Source organism: Canis aureus, chromosome 18 (assembly GCF_053574225.1).
Source record: "Canis aureus isolate CA01 chromosome 18, VMU_Caureus_v.1.0, whole genome shotgun sequence".
NCBI classification, from domain to species: domain Eukaryota; kingdom Metazoa; phylum Chordata; class Mammalia; order Carnivora; family Canidae; genus Canis; species Canis aureus.
Window position 1 is genome coordinate 37,107,819 of NC_135628.1, and position 21,972 is coordinate 37,129,790.

At 45.5% G+C, this 21,972-nt stretch overlaps 1 protein-coding gene across 1 annotated transcript in view; it reads right to left on the reverse strand.

Moving 5' to 3' along the window:
• The window catches only part of NXPH1 (neurexophilin 1), a 433,080-nt gene that overhangs the window by 274,040 nt on the left and 137,068 nt on the right, over positions 1-21,972 (reverse strand). The window contains exons 14-17 of the mRNA XM_077856780.1: positions 21,407-21,504; positions 20,925-20,977; positions 18,405-18,620; positions 17,381-17,544 (exon numbers count right to left, since the gene is read on the reverse strand). Coding sequence (XP_077712906.1) covers positions 17,381-17,434 — 54 coding nt within the window. The 5' untranslated portion in view covers positions 17,435-17,544; positions 18,405-18,620; positions 20,925-20,977; positions 21,407-21,504. The remainder of the gene's footprint in view (positions 1-17,380; positions 17,545-18,404; positions 18,621-20,924; positions 20,978-21,406; positions 21,505-21,972) is intronic.

Sequence of the window (21,972 nt, forward strand, 5' to 3'; positions counted from 1 at the left end):
TCTCAAGGCCTTGCAGAGCCCTAAAAAAAAGAGAGATGTAAAAGATGGTAGAGAGTCAACAGTGTTAATAAAGTTCTAGATCGTAAAGAACCAAGATACTAAAGGAGAAAACAGCACCTTCAGGGAATCTAATAAAATCAATAAAAAATGAGGATAGGAAGATTATTCAATAGGAGCTACTATTTGAAGTTTCATCAGTGATAATAACATTTAGAGAAAGATTTATCAAAAAGACTGAATGGGTTTGTTAGCATAGAAAACAGGGATTCAGAGAAGCAATAAGGGTAATGTATGCTCATCACTCTCAAGGATAAGAAGGCACAAGACAGAAAAAGAGAACCTTTCACTTTACTTTGGGTTCTGCCATGTACTCTTGTGAAATAACCTCAAAGCTTTCTAGATATAGATATATAGATAGATAGAGATATAAATAGATACATAGATACATGGATATGTATCAAGTTCTGATTACTAATTGGACTCTCCAGAGCTACCATATTGAAAGAAATGTGCTCTGATAAGTGTTTCAGGTATTGTTCTCCCAGGAAAAGGGCATTATCAAAAGAATGTTCAGGTTAGAGCGAGTCTATTTCTGACTGTTAACTCTAAAAGCGCTGGCAAAGTTTAGTTTCTGTGCCTTGGACCAAAACAATTTCACCAAGCTGATGCCACTCTGCAGGACCTCACCTAATCCGTCTTCTATCCGCTTTTCTCATGTTTGTGTAATGCATAATATTTAGTAAAAAATTTACCAGATTTTTAAATGAAGAAACACGGGATATGTTTCATGAAGCACATCATGGTAATGGACCCTGATTATCCAAGTTCAGGAAGAGCCTGAATGCTCCATGATAAAGGGATGTAAAATAGATGGAAATGCTCTTCTTACCTGTTCAACAATCTCTCATAACATAAGACTGTCCTAAAAAGACATAATCAACCTTCCACAGTCAGGCATTTGAACACTGAGTTACATGTAAGACAACCATATAATCTATCATCTACACTAAAACACTTTTGAAAATTAGAAAAAATATTTTTGATATAAACAACAGGCATAAAATAGGCCTGTCCCAAGGAAACAGAGGGGTATTATCATCATAGTCTTATGGCCTAGGTCACTGAATATTCATTACATAACAACTTAGAAGGAGGACTAATACTCTTTACAATTTAAAAAAAACTATGCACACTTTTGAAACAGTGATCTCAATTCATTATTCAATAAACAAAATAATTTCCCAAAGACAGAAAAACTTAGGATGACATTGGTCTGCTCATCTTCCCCAAAAAATGTGTTCAGCTCAAGGTTAGTAAGAAAAAGAAACTCCTACTGCTGCTGATAAAGCCATCTGTGCTTCAGAGATGGCTGACAGGTGCCTCCAGAAGAAGCAATCAAAAGTCATTAACGATCAAAATCATGACAATTAAATACAAGGATCTATTAGGGTCTTATTATCCAAATTTCAATGAAAATAATTCAAATACCCTCTTCCTCAAAGAGAAGAGCAGTTACTTAACTTTCTAAATCCAGTGGTTGCACTCTGCTTTTCAGATTATAACTGGAATAGCTTGACCCCTCAAAATTTTTCAAGAGTACACTCTTCTCTCATTGTAGATTTTCAACCAGACCACTTTTATAACTAAGGAAATGTATTCTGGGAAGATGTGGAATTTTTATAAGTTCAAAGTTGAAAACATATATTCTATAAATAAACCTACAATGAAGTACTAAAAGGTTTATTTCTGATTTCTTATTTCACAAACTAGGAACTAGGCATAAAAATATTGGGCCATAAAATGCTTAAAAAGTAGATTACTAGAAACTAATAGAACACATTATTATCTATTGAGCCAATGATGGGTCAAATGGCATTTTGAATTCTTGCAGAGAATATGAATATGACCTTCATGTATACCATTTACAGAAAGCAATTTTATTTACATTTTTAAATCCACATAAAGGTGAAAGATGATACTGCTGCAAAATGGAACATTTAATTTTTTGCCCCAAGGCATAACTAAGCTCTCCCAAGGTCAAATGTAGCACAAGACTGAAATGAAACCAGGCTCTCCCCCTGCCATCCCATGCCAGAGGGCTTCTACTTTGGACAGAAATATCTTGGATCTACTTTTATCCTTCAGAAATAGAAAAATGTCTAAATCATGAGTGATTCTATAGAATATTTCATGAGCATTTTTCTATTTTTTTAAATCATATATCCAGACTATAATAAAAAAAAAAGCCTAAGCTAAACTAGTTGAATATTTGGGACTACTATATCATTAAGGTATTAAACTAAACAGATTTTTTTAAAGTTTCTTAGTTTGTATCATCACGCGAAGATCTTACTCCTAAAAGAATATGGATTTGCAGGACACCTGGGCGGCTCAGTGGTTGAGTGTCTGCCTTTGGCTCAGAACATGATCCCGGGGTCCTGGACTTGAGTCCTACATCAATCAGGCTCCCCACAAGGAGACTGCTTCTCCCTCTGCCTGTGTCTCCTCCTCTCTCTGTGTGTGTCTCTCATGAATAAATAAATAAAATCTTTTAAAAAAAGAATATGGATTTGAATCTCTGCTTTATATCTGGTAAGCTGTTGGAACACAGACCCATGAGAATAAACGCCATGGGAGAAACTGGAGTTTATACCTCCTACATGTGATTTATCTTCTTACAAATAAGCTCTGCTCTCCTCTCCCCACCTCTTCCTGTCCAGATACAGCAAATAATTCACAAAACAGGTGTATGATTTGCTAGGATGGATACAGATGTTATGGATCATTTTAAACTCCATCACAGATGACTGTGAGGATTGTGCTTTATGCCCTGATCTCACTTATTACCTTACCCTGAGGCCCAGGGATCATTTTTCATATCCGTCAGGTCAATAGATGCAGATGTCCTAAAGAGACTGTGCCCCACATGTCATCAGCACAAGCTTGAGTCACAACCATAATATCAAACCTGCATTTGTTACCCTTGTATCTCCTATTTGATGGGAAGCCCCTCAAGAATAACTACATGTAATGAAAACTAATACATTATGGTAACACTACAGCAATTTTATGCACACACTCCACCTACCCAAGTAAGGTCTACTCAGAGGAGTGGAAAAGAAATGTCCATTAAAGTGGAAAGCAACAATTACTTCTTTCAAAACCTTTAAAATAAGGCTCAGTCCCCTCCCCCTCCATTATGTGTGCCCATGCATGCACACGTGCACACATGCACGCACACTCACCTAATACGGTGCAGCAATTTAAAGAATTAGGCTGTCGGGACCCCTGGGTAGCTCAGCAGTTTAGCGCCTGCCTTGGACCCAGGGAGTGATCCTGGAGTCCCAGGATGGAGTCCTGCATTGGGCTCCCCGCAGGAAGCCTGCTTCTCCTTCTGCTTATGTCTCTGCCTCTCTCTGTGTCTCTCATGAATAAATAAATAAAGTCTTTTTAAAAAAATAAAGAATTAGACTGCTTGGAATAGTCACCACTTTGCACCAGAGACATTCTCAATGCCTCAATTTCCTCATCTATAAAATGGTGTATTCCTAATGATATGACTTAGATGGTCATAGGAATATATTAACGCTAATGATATTAATAATACTTTACTGATATTAAGAGTACCTATCATCATAGGATTGAGAAAATTAAATGTGAATTTAAAAAGAGTCCAGGCTCTAGGTATAAAGTGGAATGTGGAACATTTTATCCCCTGAAGTCATCCCATACTTTTCCCAATTATCATGTCAAAAACAAGACAAAACATTGTTTCTATGTAGGAACTCTTCTTAGGCACCCAGGGCAATGCCTTGGAAGGAGGGGTATGGTGGCAGATAGGAGATATTTTAAGCGGCATAGGAGAGAGGTGCTGTGGTTCTCATCCTATCAAATTATCTCATCTAGTACTACCGGGAGCTTACAGTGCTGCCACATATAGACATTCAACTAAAATGAACTTTAATGGAGAAAAGTAGCTTACATCCCTTGGCCAGAGGTCCCTGGGCTTTAAAACCAGTAGGCTAGATGTTCTGATTACCTTGTGCACAAATTTTAAGAGAATGTCAAGTGTTAAAAGTAATTAAAAGCCATTACTGCTCATAAATATCAATACTTTAAAATCATATCTTAATAAATGTTCACACTGTTTGCCACCTAAAATTAAAACATCACAAGAATTCTCACTCAACTAGGCAATCTGTTCATTAGGCCTGTCAATGACTTGTGTCTTCATTTCAAAACAGTTGCTGTGGAAATAGCCATCTTTTTCCGGCTTTAGTCACAATGGTTACTATTCACATTAAATACTTATGGCTCTCTGGGCAATGCTGGGTAACTGTACAGCAATAAGCCAGTGAGAAACCAAAGATAGGATGGTCCTAGGGTAGAGTCAGCCCTTGCATTTTACCCACATAAGAGCTTTGCTGGGAACAGGAGAACCTGGCCCAGACACCTTTCTGTCTAAAGGGTTAACAAGACTTTTTCTTTATTAGTTCACTACTCCCATGCATCATGCACCTTTCAAAGCTTTTTACAGCACATTAACTCAGTTAATCTTCAATAATAACTATATGGGATAGAAAGTATTGTTAGGTCCATATTACAGAAAGGAAATGGAGTTCTGAGAAGCTAAAAAGTTTGTCCAGGGTCACAGGATTAAGAAAATCCACTGCCATTCTCTTTCCCTCCTCTCTCTTAACAAGTCTTTTTTAGGGCTGCTTCCCTTAAGAACTGAAGTGAGCCATCTGAGAGAGAAAGAGAGAGGGAGAGGTCCTGAAATGATTGGAAAGGGGCCTGTTTTCTCCCTCTTGTGGCCAGGTCCTCATGGAGCCCAGAAGTCCTCCACTTTCTTATCATAACTTCATAACTCCTCTATTTCTACCAAGAACAAATTCAGTGTTAACAATTGCACAGAGGCCATGACATTATCCACCTAGTGGAAGCAGTACAGTATATTCTTGGTAGGATATCAGCCATCTTTCCACATGTGTGTTTTCCTTTAAAGCCTCTTGTTTCACCATTTGGTCAAAGAACAGAAGCAGGCTGTTGGGGTGGGGAGTGGGGAGTCCATCAATCTGAGACATGTATATATACATCCGGCCACATATTAATTAGAATCATTTTAATTGTAAAGGATTTCAGTCAAGAATGCAAGGCAGGATTAAACATCTTGGGCCAAACAATTCACTTTTCATGCTTCTACTCTCCAGCACATTTCAGAGAGCAGGGCTGCAGATCCAAAAGAGGCAGTTCAGCTCATCTGTGCTAATACCAGATCTGCATTAGTTTGACAATGGCTAGAGATTGTGGCTGGCCCTGTTCATAACTCTGCCTTATTAAACCAAAAGAAATAAGGTTGAAAATCTAACATGAGGCACTCATCATTCAATTATGTATTTCTTGTGAAAGAGGCAAAAACTCTGCCATGTTCTGTAAAATCTCCACATCAATAGCAATTAAGTTTCACATCAAGACCGGAGAAATACTACACTGACTATGCATGAATAACTTCCTTTCAAATGCAATGGCTTGCATCTTTCTCTGAATTTAATTCTGTAAAACAATAAATGATGGTGCTCTGGTGTGAGAAACTATACACAAATAACTGAAAAAGATATGTGAGTAAAGGTATTTTATATTTTCAATTTTAGAGATCATATAGCCCTATTACCAACACCACAGCTACTCCATCAACAAATCACAGCTCACCATTCTACAAATAGATTTAAAATAGAATATGGGATTAATTATAGTATTTTCATTGAAAACTTCTCAAACAGAAAATGTAATGGAATTCATGTAATCCAGCCCATGTTTTTTTAAGAGTTTTCCATCATGCATTGAACAGCATCAGCAAAGAATATAGCCAGTTGGTAATTTAGGGCAGCACCGTTTCTTATTTAAAAGAGATATTAACACAATAGTACAAGGGCCATCTTTACAAAGAGGAGGAAAGGGAAAAAAAAGTCTGATTACTTTAGGTAATCTTTGAATGAAATAGAGGGAAGAGGGAAGAAGTTTTTGAAAACATAACTATGGCTTTTGGCATTATAATTCTCAATCTAATCAGGCAAAAGAAAAGAAAGGCTTCACTCTCTAAATGAAAATACACAATTAAAAAAGAAAGAAAAAGAAAGGAAGAAAGGGAGGGAGAGAAGGAAGGAAGGAAGGAAGGAAGGAAGGAAGGAAGGGAGGAAGGAAGAAAGGAAAGAAAGAAATAGAAAGAAAGAAGAAAGAAATTTGTAGTGAGGCTTATGGCTTATGTCTTCAAGATCCATAAACCAAGTGATGAAATAAAGAAACACATGGTCTTTAATATATGTCTAAAGAAAGAAAAGAATGAGGACCTCCAATTTTTCTAAATTTTGTCCACATTTATGCAAAGTAGCTGAAGAGATTTATTTTAATAATTTCACTATATTCAGAAAGTCTTTTTTATGAAGTTTGAGACTAACTTAAAACCTTCACTTATTTTCTTCTTCAAAAATGCATCTTAAGTATTCATAGTATACAACTCCAATAAAACAATAAGTATATTGTTGATCATTTTAAAGAAAACAACACAGTATTGGAGGGTCAGTTTATTTTTCTTCATAGTGGTCCATGGATCCCCTTGTAATCTGGCAAATCAATAAATGCATCTTTCCTAAAATTTGTGGTTGTGTACTTAGATGTTACCTGGGAGTCTTCTAATCCGTCTCAAAACTGGTCAAGTACATAAAAGAGGGGCAGCCTTATGATTAGCACATCAGTGCACAAAGAAGGACAATAAATTTCCATCACATTTGCAAACTCACTCAAAACAATCAAATATTTCACCGAACCATTTACAACTATTGATTGCACACAAAACCTGACTTTATATTCTTCCTATTTTAAGATGTGATATTTTACAAGGGCTTCACAAGTAAGAGATCGTGAATGTAAAGCAGTCCATTAATTTTATATAAGCTGTTTTATATACCTGTGGGCCTCCAATAACATTCAGCTACAAGGTTACAAGGAAGAAGAATCATTTTCTAAAGTTCGGCTAGAGAGGTTGGCGTGTGTGTATATATACATAACCAGAATTCAAACCATCATGCCAGTAGTTTCTTTACCAAAGTTGCTTTCCTTCTATAGCTGAAAATACTGACATAAACAGGACAACAGTATAGTGTCAGTAACCAGATTCCTATCAAGGAAATGTTGCTGTCAAACTCAAGTTGGTATTTCAAGGCCAGCAACTTAGAAAACAAAAGAATTCCCCTCTATAATTTCCCACGGAATCTTTCAAAGAGAGATGTACCGATGTACATCTAATCTTGCTCTGCTGTGTGCGTATGGGTGCATGTTTAACCTGGAAAAGAGAAAGACTCTTCTAAGTGAGGAAATTTTCTCCAAGCCTTTCTATCATAATTTTTTCTTGGTAATAACTTATCTTAAAGAAGAAAATCTCCTACCTTTTAGACTGTGACTTTTGGTTTTATTAAAATTCCTCTCAATTTGCCATGCGATGTCTTTGTTTTGGCTCTGAAAGGCCTTGTTACACTATGTATAAATGTGTATCTTGTGATGGGTTAGGTGCAGGGAGAGGCAGAGAAAAATGTAGGGCCTTGCAGATGTTTCCAGCTAGCCTCTTTCTGCTCAGCTTCCTGCATCATACTGCAACTTTCCATGCTAAGTGTACATTTTCAGTGAGTGGTTAGCCGGGCCTTTTGTTCCACTTAGTTAGTACAAGCTAATAAATGTCTTTTCACTTTATTGGAATCTCTCCTTAAAAAGACATGACTGTGGGGTCTGGTCTTCCAGAGATAGTCTTTAGACTTGAGAAAAGTAAATTAAAAGGACATTCCTGCTAATATCAAAGCAGGCTTATTACTTCAATATAAGCACTTCCTTAATTTTCCTTCCTCAGCATGCTACATAAATATAAATAAAAAGGCTCTCCGCTGGATGCATGTTACATATATCTCACAGAGTTTAATTATAAAGCCTCTAAAAATGAAGATGGTGGGAGGAAATGATGTCAGTAGATCATACAGTCCTGGTATTGAGTTAGCTCGCTGTCTCTGACAGCAAGGAAACAAAGACACTCAGGTAATCACAATATACCATGAAACGCCGGGCTCTAAGGAAAAGAAAATCCAAGGAGTAAAGGGTATCATTTCTACTTTAGGGCTTGGAAATTCACAATTTTAATTTTTCTATTCATTAATGCTATCAAAGATGTTATTATTAATTTTAATGCAATTAAGGAGGAGGAGTTAGCTTTTTTTAAGTGCCACACCCTATCTTCTCTGCTAGACTGATCTGTTATAAAGAAGGGATGAGCCAGATGAAGGCCAAGCACTCAAAAATACACACACACACACACACACACACACCTCTTTGTTGACCTTAAGAGCAAAGCATTGCAGGAAACAGTGAAGACATCCACATAAGAATACAACTTTAAACCCAGCAGCTGCCCACTAGGGGCAGCAGGCAATTTCTAAGAGTAAGAAAGACTGTGCCCAGGTGCTGGCTGCACAAGTGGGTAGAAATAGGAAAACGCTGTGCAAGTCACTGGGCAGGACCCCGGACACTTGTAGCATCTTCAGTGGGTTGAGAGGGGGCCCATTCCCAGCAGGCAAAAGGCCAGCTTCTCAATCAAAAGAGGAAGGCCTTCCTAGAAGGCCCCGGAGGAAGCGTTGCACTTGAACCTTCCTTTCCATTCCTATTCAAATCCCCGCCTCTCTTCACCTTCAGATTGGTTCTCTTCTCCGGGGTTTGCCTTTTTCCAAGCTGGCTTCTCACACAGGTTGAGGAAGCAAGCACTGCCTGCCAGACCTCTGCTCCTTTAATGCTGAGGGGATTTGCAGAATTAGGTATCCTGAAAGGATTACCGCTTGCACTAAGGGGAGAGAAACAGAGAGAACTTCTCAGCCAACCCTCGCCTTTGACACAGAGAACCCCTAGCGCCAACTCTGGGTACTCCCGGGCTTATTATTTCTGGACCAAATCAACCGTGTGACCACAGCCAAGGAGAAACTGCGCACACTTTCAATGGCCGCAGTGTTGGCTCTGGAAGGCTCAGAAAGGCCAGGGGAGAATATGCAACAGCAAGCCGGACAAGGGGGGTGGGGGAAGGAAAGGGGAGGCGGGGCAACGGTTGTGTCAGGGTGTTTGGGGGTTGTTGGGGTTCTGTTTATTTGTTTTGTTAGGTAAATAAGGGGAAACTTCCCCCTATCCCATCCTGCTTCTAATGATGATAGATTCCACGCTGCATCAGGCCCCACGCCGGGGAGCCTAACCGCACGGAAAATAATGAGGCTGCATCCCAATTCGTCTGCATTAAAAGCGAGCCAGGCACTTTCGATAGGAAATATATCGATTCCTTTGCCCGGGCTGTGGTTTGTCCTGCTCCCCGTGAATAATTACTGCTCCTTTAGAAATTCATAATAATTAAGACTTCCTACCCTCCACCCGCGTCGCTTTTTTAAGGGCGCCTGGTCCTGGAGGGTGTCGCTGTGGCTCCAGCCGAGCTGCCCGCAGGTGGGAGATAGGGCACGAGTCACTTGCCCCCGCGAGGTTTTACTCCGGCGAGAAAGTTGCTTCCCTTCTCTGTACCCTCCGTTTCCTTGTGTGTCAGACGGGACTTTTACGTTGTTAAGAAGCCTTGGAGCTCTACATCACTTCATTCATGTTTGCTTGGGAGGAGGGGGAGATTTAGCCCACTGTGCGAGGGAATGTGGACAGGAGAGGAGAAAAGTGGGGCAACCTGGGATTCACCTCCGTTCAGCCTAAACTCTGCGGTAGTCACGTGACGCCGCAGCCACGGAGGCGGGGAGGGGGCGGGGAAGGGGTGCAAACGAGCTGATCCGGCCGCAGGAAACACTGGGGACCTAGCGACCCGAGCTCAGGGCTCCCGAACGCCGGGGAGGGGGAGGCGGGTTTGAGTCGCGACTGGCGGTAAAGTGTCCGCGGAAAGCGCCGACTCCACTTCCAGGGCGCGGAGCTCGGCGGCGGCGGGGATGCTCGGCGGCGGCCACCTGGCGGGCGGAGCCTGGGGCTCTGTCCGTGGTCCTGAAGCCCTGCTCCGCGGGCCGCGCTGGCTCCGCCACCCGCCAGCGACCCCGTTCCCTCTCGGCGCCGGCGACCTCCCTCCCCAGAGCTGCTGCAGTCCTGCCTGCTGCCCCAGAAGCACCGAAGCTCGGCGGCGTCCGCAAAAAGTTCCGCAGAAGCAACGCTTTGGTGTGAAGGCGTGGGGGTCTAGACGCGAGAGGGCCGTAGCCGTGTGTTCTCAAGCCAGTTGGGATTGCTCGAGGTCACCTGAGGCTAAAAGCGGAAAATAGAGCGCGCAGCTGCGGCGGCAGCGACTCCGGCTGGGAAACTTCCCGGGGCCCGAACACTCTGCGGCTTTGGGGAGAGGGCTGGGTTGCCGGTTCTCGGGTATGAAGCCTACGTCGAAGGAAGTTTCTCGCTTCTAACCGTGGAAGACGACTTGAAATGGCCTTTAAAATCAGTGGGATGGGGAGGGATCCTGAGACCTAGGGCAGGATGGGCCAGGAGGACGCCCCCTCCCTCTGCTGGGGCGAGGGCGCCCAGCCTCCCTCTGCGGCCCTCACCGCCACTACCTCGGATCCTTCCCGTCAAAATCCACTGGGGTTACGAAGGTGATGGGCCAGGCCTGGCCGAAGTCAGGTTCAACCGGGACGCGCGGAGCCCCCACGAGCCAGTTTCTAAGGAAACACTCGGTATTTCTAAGCAGCAATTTGTCTTATTGTGGGAGAAAGAAGCAGTACATGAAAAGACTCTCGGTTCTCCATTCTCATGCAGATGAGGTGATGTGCTCCGGCTGCGGCCTGTGTTTCCCCCTCCCCGCCGTATTTCCGGCTTGAACAAGTAAAATACCCTCATTTATTTAAAGGAAGCTGGAGCGTTAGAAGACTTTTCGCTACCGGCGGCGGGAGAGGCAAGCGGATGCACCCTCGCTGCTCCTGGGACCCCGCCGTGCTCCCTCTCCGGGCGCCCCCGCTCTGGTCGCCACCTTGCTTTCCACCACCCAGAGCACCGGACTAAATGACAAAGGAACTTTCTGTAACGCAGGGCACCCGAGCAAAGGATTTCTCTCCGTCCCACCCCCACGTCACCCCCGCCAGCCCGCACCTCCATAGTAAACAAAATGTACCAGGGGGAAAAAAAAAAAAAAAAAAAAAGGCTGTTTACAGAGGGGGTAATTGGGTTTCCAGCCCGCAGCAGAAACGCGGTGCACTCATTAGAAGCATAAACAACAACCTGCAACCTTCGGGAGCAGATGGCAAACTTGGAAAACGCGCAAATGCGCTCCTAGGCGCGCGGAGGGGCACGAAGAAGCCGCCAATATATATTATCTCAATAAAAAGCCGCTCTTGGAAAGCTTGCATAGTAATTGAGATGGGCGCTCATTTCTGATCTGGGTTGGCATTTCCTCATCTCGAGCTGACAGAGCCAACTCAGGAAATTGCTGGTAATATTCATCTGGGGAGCACTTTCATTAAACGTAATTCATTCGACTTTCACAATAAATTGAGTGACATCCTTACAGCGGAACCTTTTTATCCTTGATTAAGTGCTTGCCAAGCTTTGGTTTCCCACTTTATTGTCACATTCCTTCAAGCAGAGTCGTCAACATGCCAATCGACGGCAGAAAAAAAATGTGCGCGCCTTGTTTACCGAGCTCCGGGAGGGGTTAGTGCTGACATAGAGAAAAAGAGCTAGCTGGTCGGAAGCTAGAGCAGCGGATAAATCAAGACCGCAACTTCCTGCAGACACTTGTCCCGACCTAAGGAATGGGGGCGAGGCGGTTGCAGGGGTAGGCGGGAGGGCGTCCCCGCCTTGCCACCCCGCTGCTCCTGGAGCAGCTGACCCCACCGCGCCGAGCCCGCCTCCCTCTAGGAATTAAAATGGCGAAGACTGTTCAAGTCTTAGAAGGAGATCTGAGGCTCCAGAAGGACTTGGTTGCTTTAAGGGAACTTTCCGGAATCAAATCAAAGCTAGGCACCTTATTTAAAACCAACAGACAACTCGGAAAGAATGCAGACTTCCTAACTAGCCGCTTGAGAGCATGCAACTTTCAGAGCTTCCATCTGCTTTATTTCTGGGCAGAGGAGTGCAAGAAGAGTGTCATTCCTCATTCCCAAGATTCCCTCTTGACTCTCAAAATCAATGCCGAGACAGCCAATCCCATTCAGCGCTCTTCAGACCCCGGAATTCCAAGCGAAGCTGAGGAGCACCTCAATATTTCAGGACTGGGAGAAACCAGGAAGGCTTCCCTTTGCCAATCCCTGGTCCCTTCTCTCCCACCGCCTATAAAAATCAAAGAAGGCCAAGACAGAAAATTGCTTATTTGAAAAAGCAATATCCAAATGCTTTCATCACTCAAATGTCTTTTTGAAAATATTGTCCACGGTGGTTATTACCTGGACAATGCTGTCAATTTCTGTAGTCTGCAGAAAATTTTCCCTCAGATAGAAAAGTAGGACATTGGGCACCTATCTCAAAAAAAATCAACCAATTTTCCTGCCACCAGATATGTTTTTCACCCAGACAACACTTTCATTAAGAAGGAAATAGCCGTCAACAATTCAAAGCCAAATAGAAATCAAGTTCGCACAAAGAGGAGCCACGAACTTAATGGCTTTCTGGGAAAACACAGCTGAGAAAGTTGGAGTAATTGTGGTTTTCCCCCTTCTAATACTGAAGGCAGTTTCTCCCAGAAGCTATCACTAGAAGGCCCCAGACCGATAATCCTCCTGAAGTGTGGCAGAAGGGCAACCCACCCAAGTGCTTCCCACACACCGGAGGAGCTGCTTTCTTGGTCAATGGAAAACTGAACAGTTCAGGAAAATGCCTGGAATAGTAGCAACTTGTTCTCCCACAGAGCCCTAGAATATGTCTTGGGACTGATAAATTTTCATGTTATGTTCCCGGGGCACAGGATCCTTCAAACATCTAGGTTTAATTCTCCCTTTATCGGGAACACTGATGTGGGATAGAAAAATCAGGAAATGCAGTGGTGTTAGGGAACTTTTAGTACTGCCTCCAAGAACTGGCCTTAATAGAAAACACTGAATAGCCACTCTTAGGTAGTTAATGCACTCTTCTTTTCAGGAATAAGCTCAAATTGTAAAATTTTCAGTGGACAGTGGCTTAATTTTCAAAGGATGTAAATACAGTGCCCATACCTAGTCCAAAGGACAGACTTTGATGGTCTCTCTCCTGCTGCTTTTTCCCTCACCTTCCTCAGTTCTTAACAGCCACCTTCACACTGAGTAAAATTCACCAAAATTGTCTGGCTTCTAATAGTAAAGAGGTAGTATTCTATGGATATATTAATCACTCTTCAATCTCTATTAAACAATTGGTGTGGTATTCACATTTTAAGGACACCCTAAATTCGAGGGAGTAATTGATTCAAAATATTTTTAAGGACAAGGTTTAGAAAGAATTTTTCAATTCTTGACCATATTGGTTAAAAAAGCAACTAGATTATTAGCAATTTTCATTTCTAGCAGAACTGATGGGATCTAAGTTGGAGGATGAGAAGCCTCTTCTCATAAAAATAGAACTGTGGGTGTGTGACTGATCACCATAACATCATGCAACCCCTTGCCAGATTCTCTGGACTCAATTTCTGAGTAACTTTTTTGTTGACATGCCCAGGGAGAGCTCATTAGATTCAGTTCTGAACTCTGAAAATTGCCACAGGTGAGCCCCCAACAAGACACCTCTGCTTTCTGCTGGCAGGTGTTCTCCCTGTGTACCCTGGCCTATTCTTCTGTTTGATCCACCAAAAAGAACCCAATTCAGAACTCCCTTTCTTCAGAACCAGAAACAAAATATTCCTAGTTTATCCAATGTGTGCTTCAATTCAGTGAAAATCCCATTGTCCTGTTACCCAATTCTTTCATACTGAGAACATCCTGGAATCAGTCCAGAACTGACAGGAGAATAAAGATTGCAGGATCTTTTTTTTATATATATTTTTAAACAAGTATTGTTATGCCATAGGTTCCTCTCCTACTAAATTGAGACTTTAAAATCTACAATAAGTACACAAAATTCAATAGACAAAAAATTTCCTTGCCTTTATTTTTTAAAAAATGGTTTCCTACTTCCCTGCATTTATGGCTGAAGTTATCCCTGTGGTGATTTTTGAGTATGCTAGCTAATATGCTTCAGAAGGTTACTTTGTAGACACATTTCTAATTAACTTTCCTTTGCAGTACTAAATAAGCTTCCAGTTTGAAATAGGACAGACACATCTCTCAATAAACACAAAAGAAAAACACTCAAATCCTTAAGCGAAAACAGAAATTCAAAGAACCCTGGGCCAAGAAACATTTTGAAAACATTCACTCAAATGCAGGCAGGAGAGTGTGGCTTAAGAACAGAGCCCTGACCTGTTAGGTAGAGAATTGTTTTTCTTTTTCTTTTTTTTTTTTTTAAATCGCCAATTTGGGAATATTTAAGGCATTTCTCTATAAGCAGAAGCAGGAATATTTTTGTACAAGAGATACCTAAACAAATCTTGTCCCCTGGACATAATGTGGCAATCACTCCTTAGAAAACATAACTGGAATTCCGGGGGCTTAAAGAGAAAGGTGTACTGTGCTATCAGCTAGGAGGCAACGCATAAATAGAGCACCCTCTCACTTAACTTGTTGTGTGAGCTCTTAAAGATATAAAACTACTCATTAAACTCCTTCTTGGTTTATGGCCTCTCAAGGAGAAAAAAAAAGATAAAATAATGGTTTTTGCCACTCCTGCCTTCTTGGAGTGTAACTTGAAGCAGTTCAGTTCCTGACAAACTGCATGCATCTATTGCAGTTTCTTGCAAAGATCTGGGATGTTCTAAGATACAGGTACAAAAAAAATGATAAATTCAGTTACTGTATGTGATGTTTAATAAAAGAGATGGAGAAAGAAGCTTTGACCATTACTTGGTCTGTCTCATTGCCCTAGAGTTTTAATCAAGGCTCTCCACTTCCTTACCTGCCTAGAACCACACCTGTCCTTCCTGCCCAATTCACCTCTTTAAGTTTATTTCCATAGTAAAAACCAGCTCCCTGCTCTTCCAGGAAAATATCTTGGAATTCTGTGGGCAAATAACTATGGGATTACAATCCCTGGAAATACTACCTTGGGTCACAGCCACCAGCCTTTTGTTTTTGTGGTACCGTGTGGTTTCTAATCCCCGACACACAAAACAACTTTAGATCGGAGAGAAAAGAATGGACTTCTAAATCGCCTTCTCTATTTTATTGTTCACATTTCGTATTGTTTTGAGTGAAATTGGAAAAATTGTCTCCTTTCTCCGTATTGCCAAAAGGCATTCAGGTAATGAAGTCTGTAACTAAACGGTAATTGAATCAGCATAATTTGCACACTGAATGGTTTTCAAATGCTCCCAGTTTACAATTAAAGGAGAATTAATGCGCTTGTTGTTGAGAACGCAGCGCATTAGAATAAATCCAGCACTGTTGTTGTAATGAGTGGAAAACGGTTTAACTGCCAACAAACACATTTAAAATTTAACACAACGTATTGATTTCACTTCTGCTTTTGATAGATTATTTTCCAGACTATCGAAACACTTGCTCCAAGCAATAAACTGCACCACAGCCACGAGCCTTTGCCGTGTGTAAGCAACAGTCCAAGGACGTAAGAACAGTCCTGAGGTTCAGGTCAGGTGTAAAGGTATGCAGAGCAAAGGGGCAGGAGGGTTTCCATGGTCAAGGGGATCGTTAATGTCCCTCCTCTGTAGCTTCCATTTTGCGGTCCTCCCCTTCTTTCAATAAACAATTGCTGTATTTCCTCTGGCCAAACTTTCTGCCCTCGGTCTTTAGGCTCTCAATGTCAGTGGGTCGACTGGACACAGGTGCGGGCAAGAATGATTGAAGAGGGGAGATGGGAAGGACAATTTTTGCATTCTGTCTGCGTTCCAGCCAGCCGGGAAAGGCACAGACTTCGGTGACTGAGTCAGAAAGGCTATTCTTTTGTATTGGCTGCCCTGGCTTTCACCTGTTTACCCCAAGGTGTCCTGTAGGCGAGGACACTGACGTGCAGCGCCCTCTGGCGTCCGCGGCTGCGACAGTCAAGCGATAAAGATGCAAAGACAGGCAACACCGAGGGTTCTTGGACTGTGAAGCTGAACCCCGTGAGATGCACACACCCTCACATACATATTCACACACGCGTTTACACTCATTAACATACACAGAGTTCACACAACTAGCAGCCCCGCAGTCACATGCACCAGGGCAACAGCTGGGAAATGCTCTCAATTTCGGGGTTGGCAACACTTTTGCTCCCAGGCTTGTGGGGTCTGAAGCTCTTGGGATTGAGGGACGGACGGCACCGCCCCTCTCTCCCGTTTTTCCAGACCCGTCAGAGAGCTCAGGCCGCTCCAGTGCTCCTTGCCCCTGGTCAGAACACACTGAGCCCTCAGGGCACTCTTGTGGCTCAGAAATAAGCTATGGGGAGTCAGTGCACTGAACACAACTTCGCCAGCAGGGTGCGAGTGTCCCTGGCCCTCCCTGAAGCCAGACATGGGAAAATGCTCTCCTCCTTGGCTCCACGCGGTGCCCACAGCTACCAGTTCACCTCCACCTCCAGTCCCAACAGTGCACAAAATCCAGACCCCCGAAACTCCACTCCAGAAAGACTGAGGCAGTGGGTTTGCTTAGTATTTTCCTGATAACAAGGTCTGCCATTCCCTAGTAAGAAGCTCGGCGCCGGGACTGGGGTTCGGTTATCTGGTGGAAAGAAGAGATTGGGAGGAGAGGGTGGAGAGCCGCTGCGTGTTTGCCGGGGCATCCCTGACCTAACTCTATCTCATCGCCTGTCGTGCTGTTATCTGATTTACTTGTCCTCTGAACCCTACAAGTCGAACAAAGTTACCTTGCACTTCTTTACGTGTATCTCCAAACTGGGGGACTGGGTGGGTGGGTGCACTTTCAAAGTCACAGACCTAGGCAGAGATTCGTGCTCCGCACTCCCTACCTCCATTTCCTTTCGTTCAAACTCTGTGGATCAACTAATGAGAGTTTCCATGTCTTCAAGCCTTTCGCTTTGCCCTCTCTCCCCATAAAGCATCCCGTCCCACTATTTCCTCGCTTTCTGGGTGTCCAGGGCGCCCTAGACGCTGTTCAGAATCACACGCAGGAAGAGGGGAGACTTGAGCAAGATATGAGGGTGGGAACCCCGGAAAATCCCGCAGGGATCCAAAGACCAGCTTGCCAAAGTTGTTGCAACACGGTCGCTAGGAACGCTGCTCTCGCTGAACTGGCGGTCTCACCCTCCTCCCGCGCGCCCCCGGTGTCTGGCCTCGCGACCAGGGTGGGATTGCGGGGGCGCGGGATCGGCGGCGACTTACCAAGTAGACGGTGGGCTGCAGGAGGAGAAGCACGTACCAGCACGCAGCCTGCATCCTCCCGCGTCTCAAACTTCCTCGGCGGTGCTTTCGCTGAGTCTTTGTTCCTTCAAACACATAGATCCACCTGACATCCACTTTACAGAGCAAGGAGCGCTCTCAGCAGCCTAGATACAAATGAAATTAGACATCCCATGACCACGCGGGCAAGGTTAGGCTTGGCGACCAAGCGAGGAAAGGGGGTCGTGGAGGGGAGGGGTGGACCAAAAACCAGGAAGGGGGGGGGGGCAGGAAAAATTGAAAAGCGAGTAAATCCAGCGCCTGAAACCAGCGAGCGCCCGGTCCGCAGGCAGGCGGGCAGGAGGGTAGGAGGATGAGGGGCTCCTTGCGCCCTGCACTCCTCGGATGCGACTTCCCGGGCGGTGGAGACAGGAGGTGGCGGGGCACACGGAGACGCGTGCAAGCTGGTTGGGAGCCCAAGCGTCTCTGGCAGCGAGACCTGCCCTAGTGTTTGATGGCCGGGCGGCTCGGACTTAAAGGCGGCGGCTGGTTCTTCGCCAGCCCTGGCAGTGCTCACACACGTACACACCAGCAGAGAGAGAAAGAGAGAGGGAAAGCGAGCTAGAGAGAGACTGGGGGGGGGGGGGGGGTTGCACAAGAAGAGGAAGGGGTAGGTAGAGCTGACCAGGATTAGGCGGTGGGTACACAGTCGGTGGAGTGGGGGTGGGGAAAGGGAACGCAATTTGCATACAGTAAAGCTGGGCTCAGTTTACCCATGCAACCCTTCTGCACAGATACACGCGCATACAAGCACATCCTTTGGCACTACTTTTTTTTTTTTTTTTTTCAAGCCAAGGGGCACCGTCAGTCGCTAACTTCTAGAGTGGAAGGCTGCCCGGGTCTGTGAGGTCACCCGCCAGGCGTACTCTGTCCCCCAAGCAGTGGCCCTCCCGCCGCCCCTTCGCGGTGTCCCACCACGCCGCCCCAAGACATCCTCTCCGGGACGGTGGAGGCGAAGTGTACGTACCGCACAGGACCGGGGGCGAAACCGGCGAGCAGGGGTCGCTCTGGGCAGGCTCCATGGAGGAGCTACTCGGGCCTGGCGTCTCCGGCGCCCCGGACATGCCCTCCCTGGCGCTTCATCTCCATGCTCGGGCGCGCACCGGTCCCGCTGCCTCGTCCAGCCGCGGCGGAGTCGGCGTCTCAGCGCCCGGGTCGCGCTCAGGCTAGGTTCGGTGGGAGCCTAGGCTTGGAACAGTTGGATTCACGGTGCAGGAAACTTAAGAGCAAGAGAGGGCGGGGGAAGCAGAGGAGAAGAGAGAGGAAGAGAGGAAGGGAGGGAGCCAGGGAGGGAGGGAGGAAGGCGACTGCGCCGGACGGGCTGGGACCGCCGGCGCTGGCTCCGGGACGAGCAGTCCCGCGCTCCTTGCTTCCCGAGGCTGCCGGAGGATGCTGGAAAGGACTTAAGGGGAGGAGGCTGGGCCAGTCCTCGGGACTTGAACTGGAGAGAGAAAACACTGGCCTTTCGGAAGAAAAAGGCCACACGGCAAGCGCCCACGGTCCGAGTTTCCGAGGGAGGGGCGGGTGGCGAGGCCCGGAGGCTCCTGGCGCACCGCGCGGCAGCGCGTCTACCGCGACCCCGGGCAGCCGGGGGACCTCTCCGGAGCCGGGTCGCAGGCCCCGTGCATGGTCCTGCCCGGCCACTGGGGGACGCTCCGGAGCACGCTGGGGGTCGGGGCGCCGCCGGGGTCGTGCTTTCGCGGTGGGCCGGCCGCTCGCGGCGCCCTCCCTCCCGACACGGGCAGTTGTATTGGCACGTGGGTGAGCGATTCCTCAAAGACTAATTAACACCCCGAATAAACAGATCCCTCGCCCAGGCTCTCGGTGGACCGGGAAGTGGCTTCTGCGGTGGCTCTGGTGGCCGCAGCGCCCGGTCCCCGGGGGAGGGCGGGGGGGGCTGTAAGGAGAGCTGCGGCCGCCAGAGGAGCGGAGGGGAGCGTAGTGGGGCGGTGCGTAGGGCAGGAATGGGCGCAGCAGGGGCAGCGCCCCCCACCCCTCATCCCCCACCCCCCACCCCTCCCCGTCCGCCTCGCGCCCACGCGGGGCTCGCGGACCTGTGGCTGCGGGGCCCGAGGCGGGGCGCTGCGGGCCGCCAGCGTGGAGCGCGCGACAGCCCAGGGACTGGCGACCTTGCGCCTTGGTGTGGGGTGGAGGGGGACGCCGGTGGGGCCTGGAGCCTTCGCCCCCTCCCTCGTTCCGGATACCCCCTACCAACCGGCGTCCCCGCTCGCGGCCTCTTTGCTCTGACTCTCGTCTTTCTCCATCTCTCACTTGCTGTGCGTCTCTCAGTATCTCTCTGCCTCCTTTCTTTCTTGTGCTCTGTGCCCGCCCTTCGGCTGCTCTGTCTACCCCTCTGTGTGTTTCTTTCAGGATTTCTGACCCTCTCCATCCCTGTATTTCTCTGTCTCAACCTCATCCCGCCATTCCTCCCAAACCTTGTCCTTTTCTTCTCCCTTTCACTCTCCAGAGCACAACCGTCAAGCCAGCTTTGCCCCTATCGGGTGAGATCCCAAGACCAGGCAGCCAGCGCCTCCTCGGGGTGCCCAGACTCGGCCCCCAAGTCTGAGTGCGGCTGAAAGCATTTTATGTTCCACCCACCATGCCCCCCATCTCTGTCCGCTTTGCTGGTTACCCCTCCAAGTCCTCCCCTTCACCAGAGCTTGACCTGGAATGATGCCCTCTACACAATGAAAACTCGGTTAATAATCTGTAAGAGTTGGGCTGAAATTTATCTCAGGAGCCCTACTTGATGGCGTCAAAATACGATGGGACGGGGATTTTTAATGAATCGGGAGTGCTTTCCTCCAGTGTGGCTATTGGACACCTCAGGCTCCAGCGTTTCTGGTCAGTTGGGTGCCCAGACACAATAGGTCCTGGATGACTATAGGTTGAGTTTCCCCGGAGAAACTGCTAACCCCGCAGCCCCCAACACTGACAATGAGCAGAACCACCCTTTCCAGAAGCAAAGGCAGAAAGAACCCCACTGAGACCTTCCCCTGGAATCAGACCTGCAATTTAGATTCCCACTGGAGGACATACTGCCAGGCACTTTGAGGCCTACACTTTCCCTTCCAGCTAAAAATAGCTCTTTAAAGAGCAAACTCTTCTAATCTCAAAAGTTGTACTCTGCTGCTATGACCTCTTGGAATTCATTGGGGCATATGCAGAGTAAGGCAGTGAAGCACATTTTCTAAGTGGGACTCTGAAAATGCACTTTGGAAAAAATGCACATTTATATATAGCATGGTCGCAGTGTTACCTTGCCTATCTTCATTTACCTGGTTGTTCATGTTCTTAAGTTTAAAGAAGAAAAGCAAATGTAAGGGCACCCATATCTGAACCTCAAGGGTCAAAGTAGAGCAAGGGAAGCTTTGTCTGTCTCCACTCTCTAGGATTCAAGAGGGCATCCTAAAAATTGATCCCCACCTGTATGTGAGCTCCCAGGCCTCCCAGGCTGGAGTGTGGAGCTGGAATGAATATTGCCTACCTCTCCCCAGATGCCCACGTACAATGCTGTCAGGGTTGAACTTGGAATATGACCTTTGGGAAAAATGAGAAAGAATCAGGCCAGCATTGGGATATACTAAATTCTTTTTTCTAAACCTTACTTCAAAAACATTCTGCTTCTAGTGCCATTTAGCCTTAAAAATTACTGCTTATGAAATAGAGAGATGATGAAGAACCTTAAAATCTCTGACTGAATGGGACTGATTATTTAAGAAAAGCACCACAGGCACCTAGTAATGGGAATTGGTCTGACACTTTGTTCTGTGACAGAGGGTGCCAAAGAGCATTTTATGGTAATGACCTGAGACCTTCTGCCCAGACATTCAACTCTTACCGGATCCTATGAGAAACTTGGCCTGAGATATGAAACAGCAGTGGATTTTCATTTTTTGTATCTTTGCTAGAGTCTTCATTTCCTATAGTACTCAATTAGAAAAGGACACTAAGCCAGGTAAAACTTACCATTGTTTCTGCTAACCCTCTCCAATTTTAATGACATAACATTGGAGGGGGGGGGAGGCCATGGGAGACAAGGATGGCTCATTCACCCTCCTTCTCTCCTATCAGAAAAAAGAAGAGAAGTAAAAACAATAAGGACATGATTTTTATTTACTCTTCTGCTTAAAGTATTACCCTGCTCTAAAATGCTCTCTTAGAATACATCCACAATCAGCCTTACCAGGATAGAACAAAAATGTGTCCTTAAGTAGTATAGTATTTGTGCCAATTTTTTCAGATATTATTCTGAAAAGTTTATGTTGAGAATCCTTTTGGAAGTCATTCTCTAAATTTTATGTGTGACACAACTAAATACACGTATAAACTCAGTGTCAATTATAATCATGGTAAAACACAATCCTCCGCCCTCTGCTTTTCCCAAGTCCACATGATCCAATCTGAAATGAACATCTTCTTCTCCAAGAAATATATCTTTTAAAAGAATTAAAATGAGCTAACAAAAGGAAACAGTGATTTTAAATAATTTTCCTGATAATTAAAACCAGAAGAAATTAAAAATTCAAATTCAT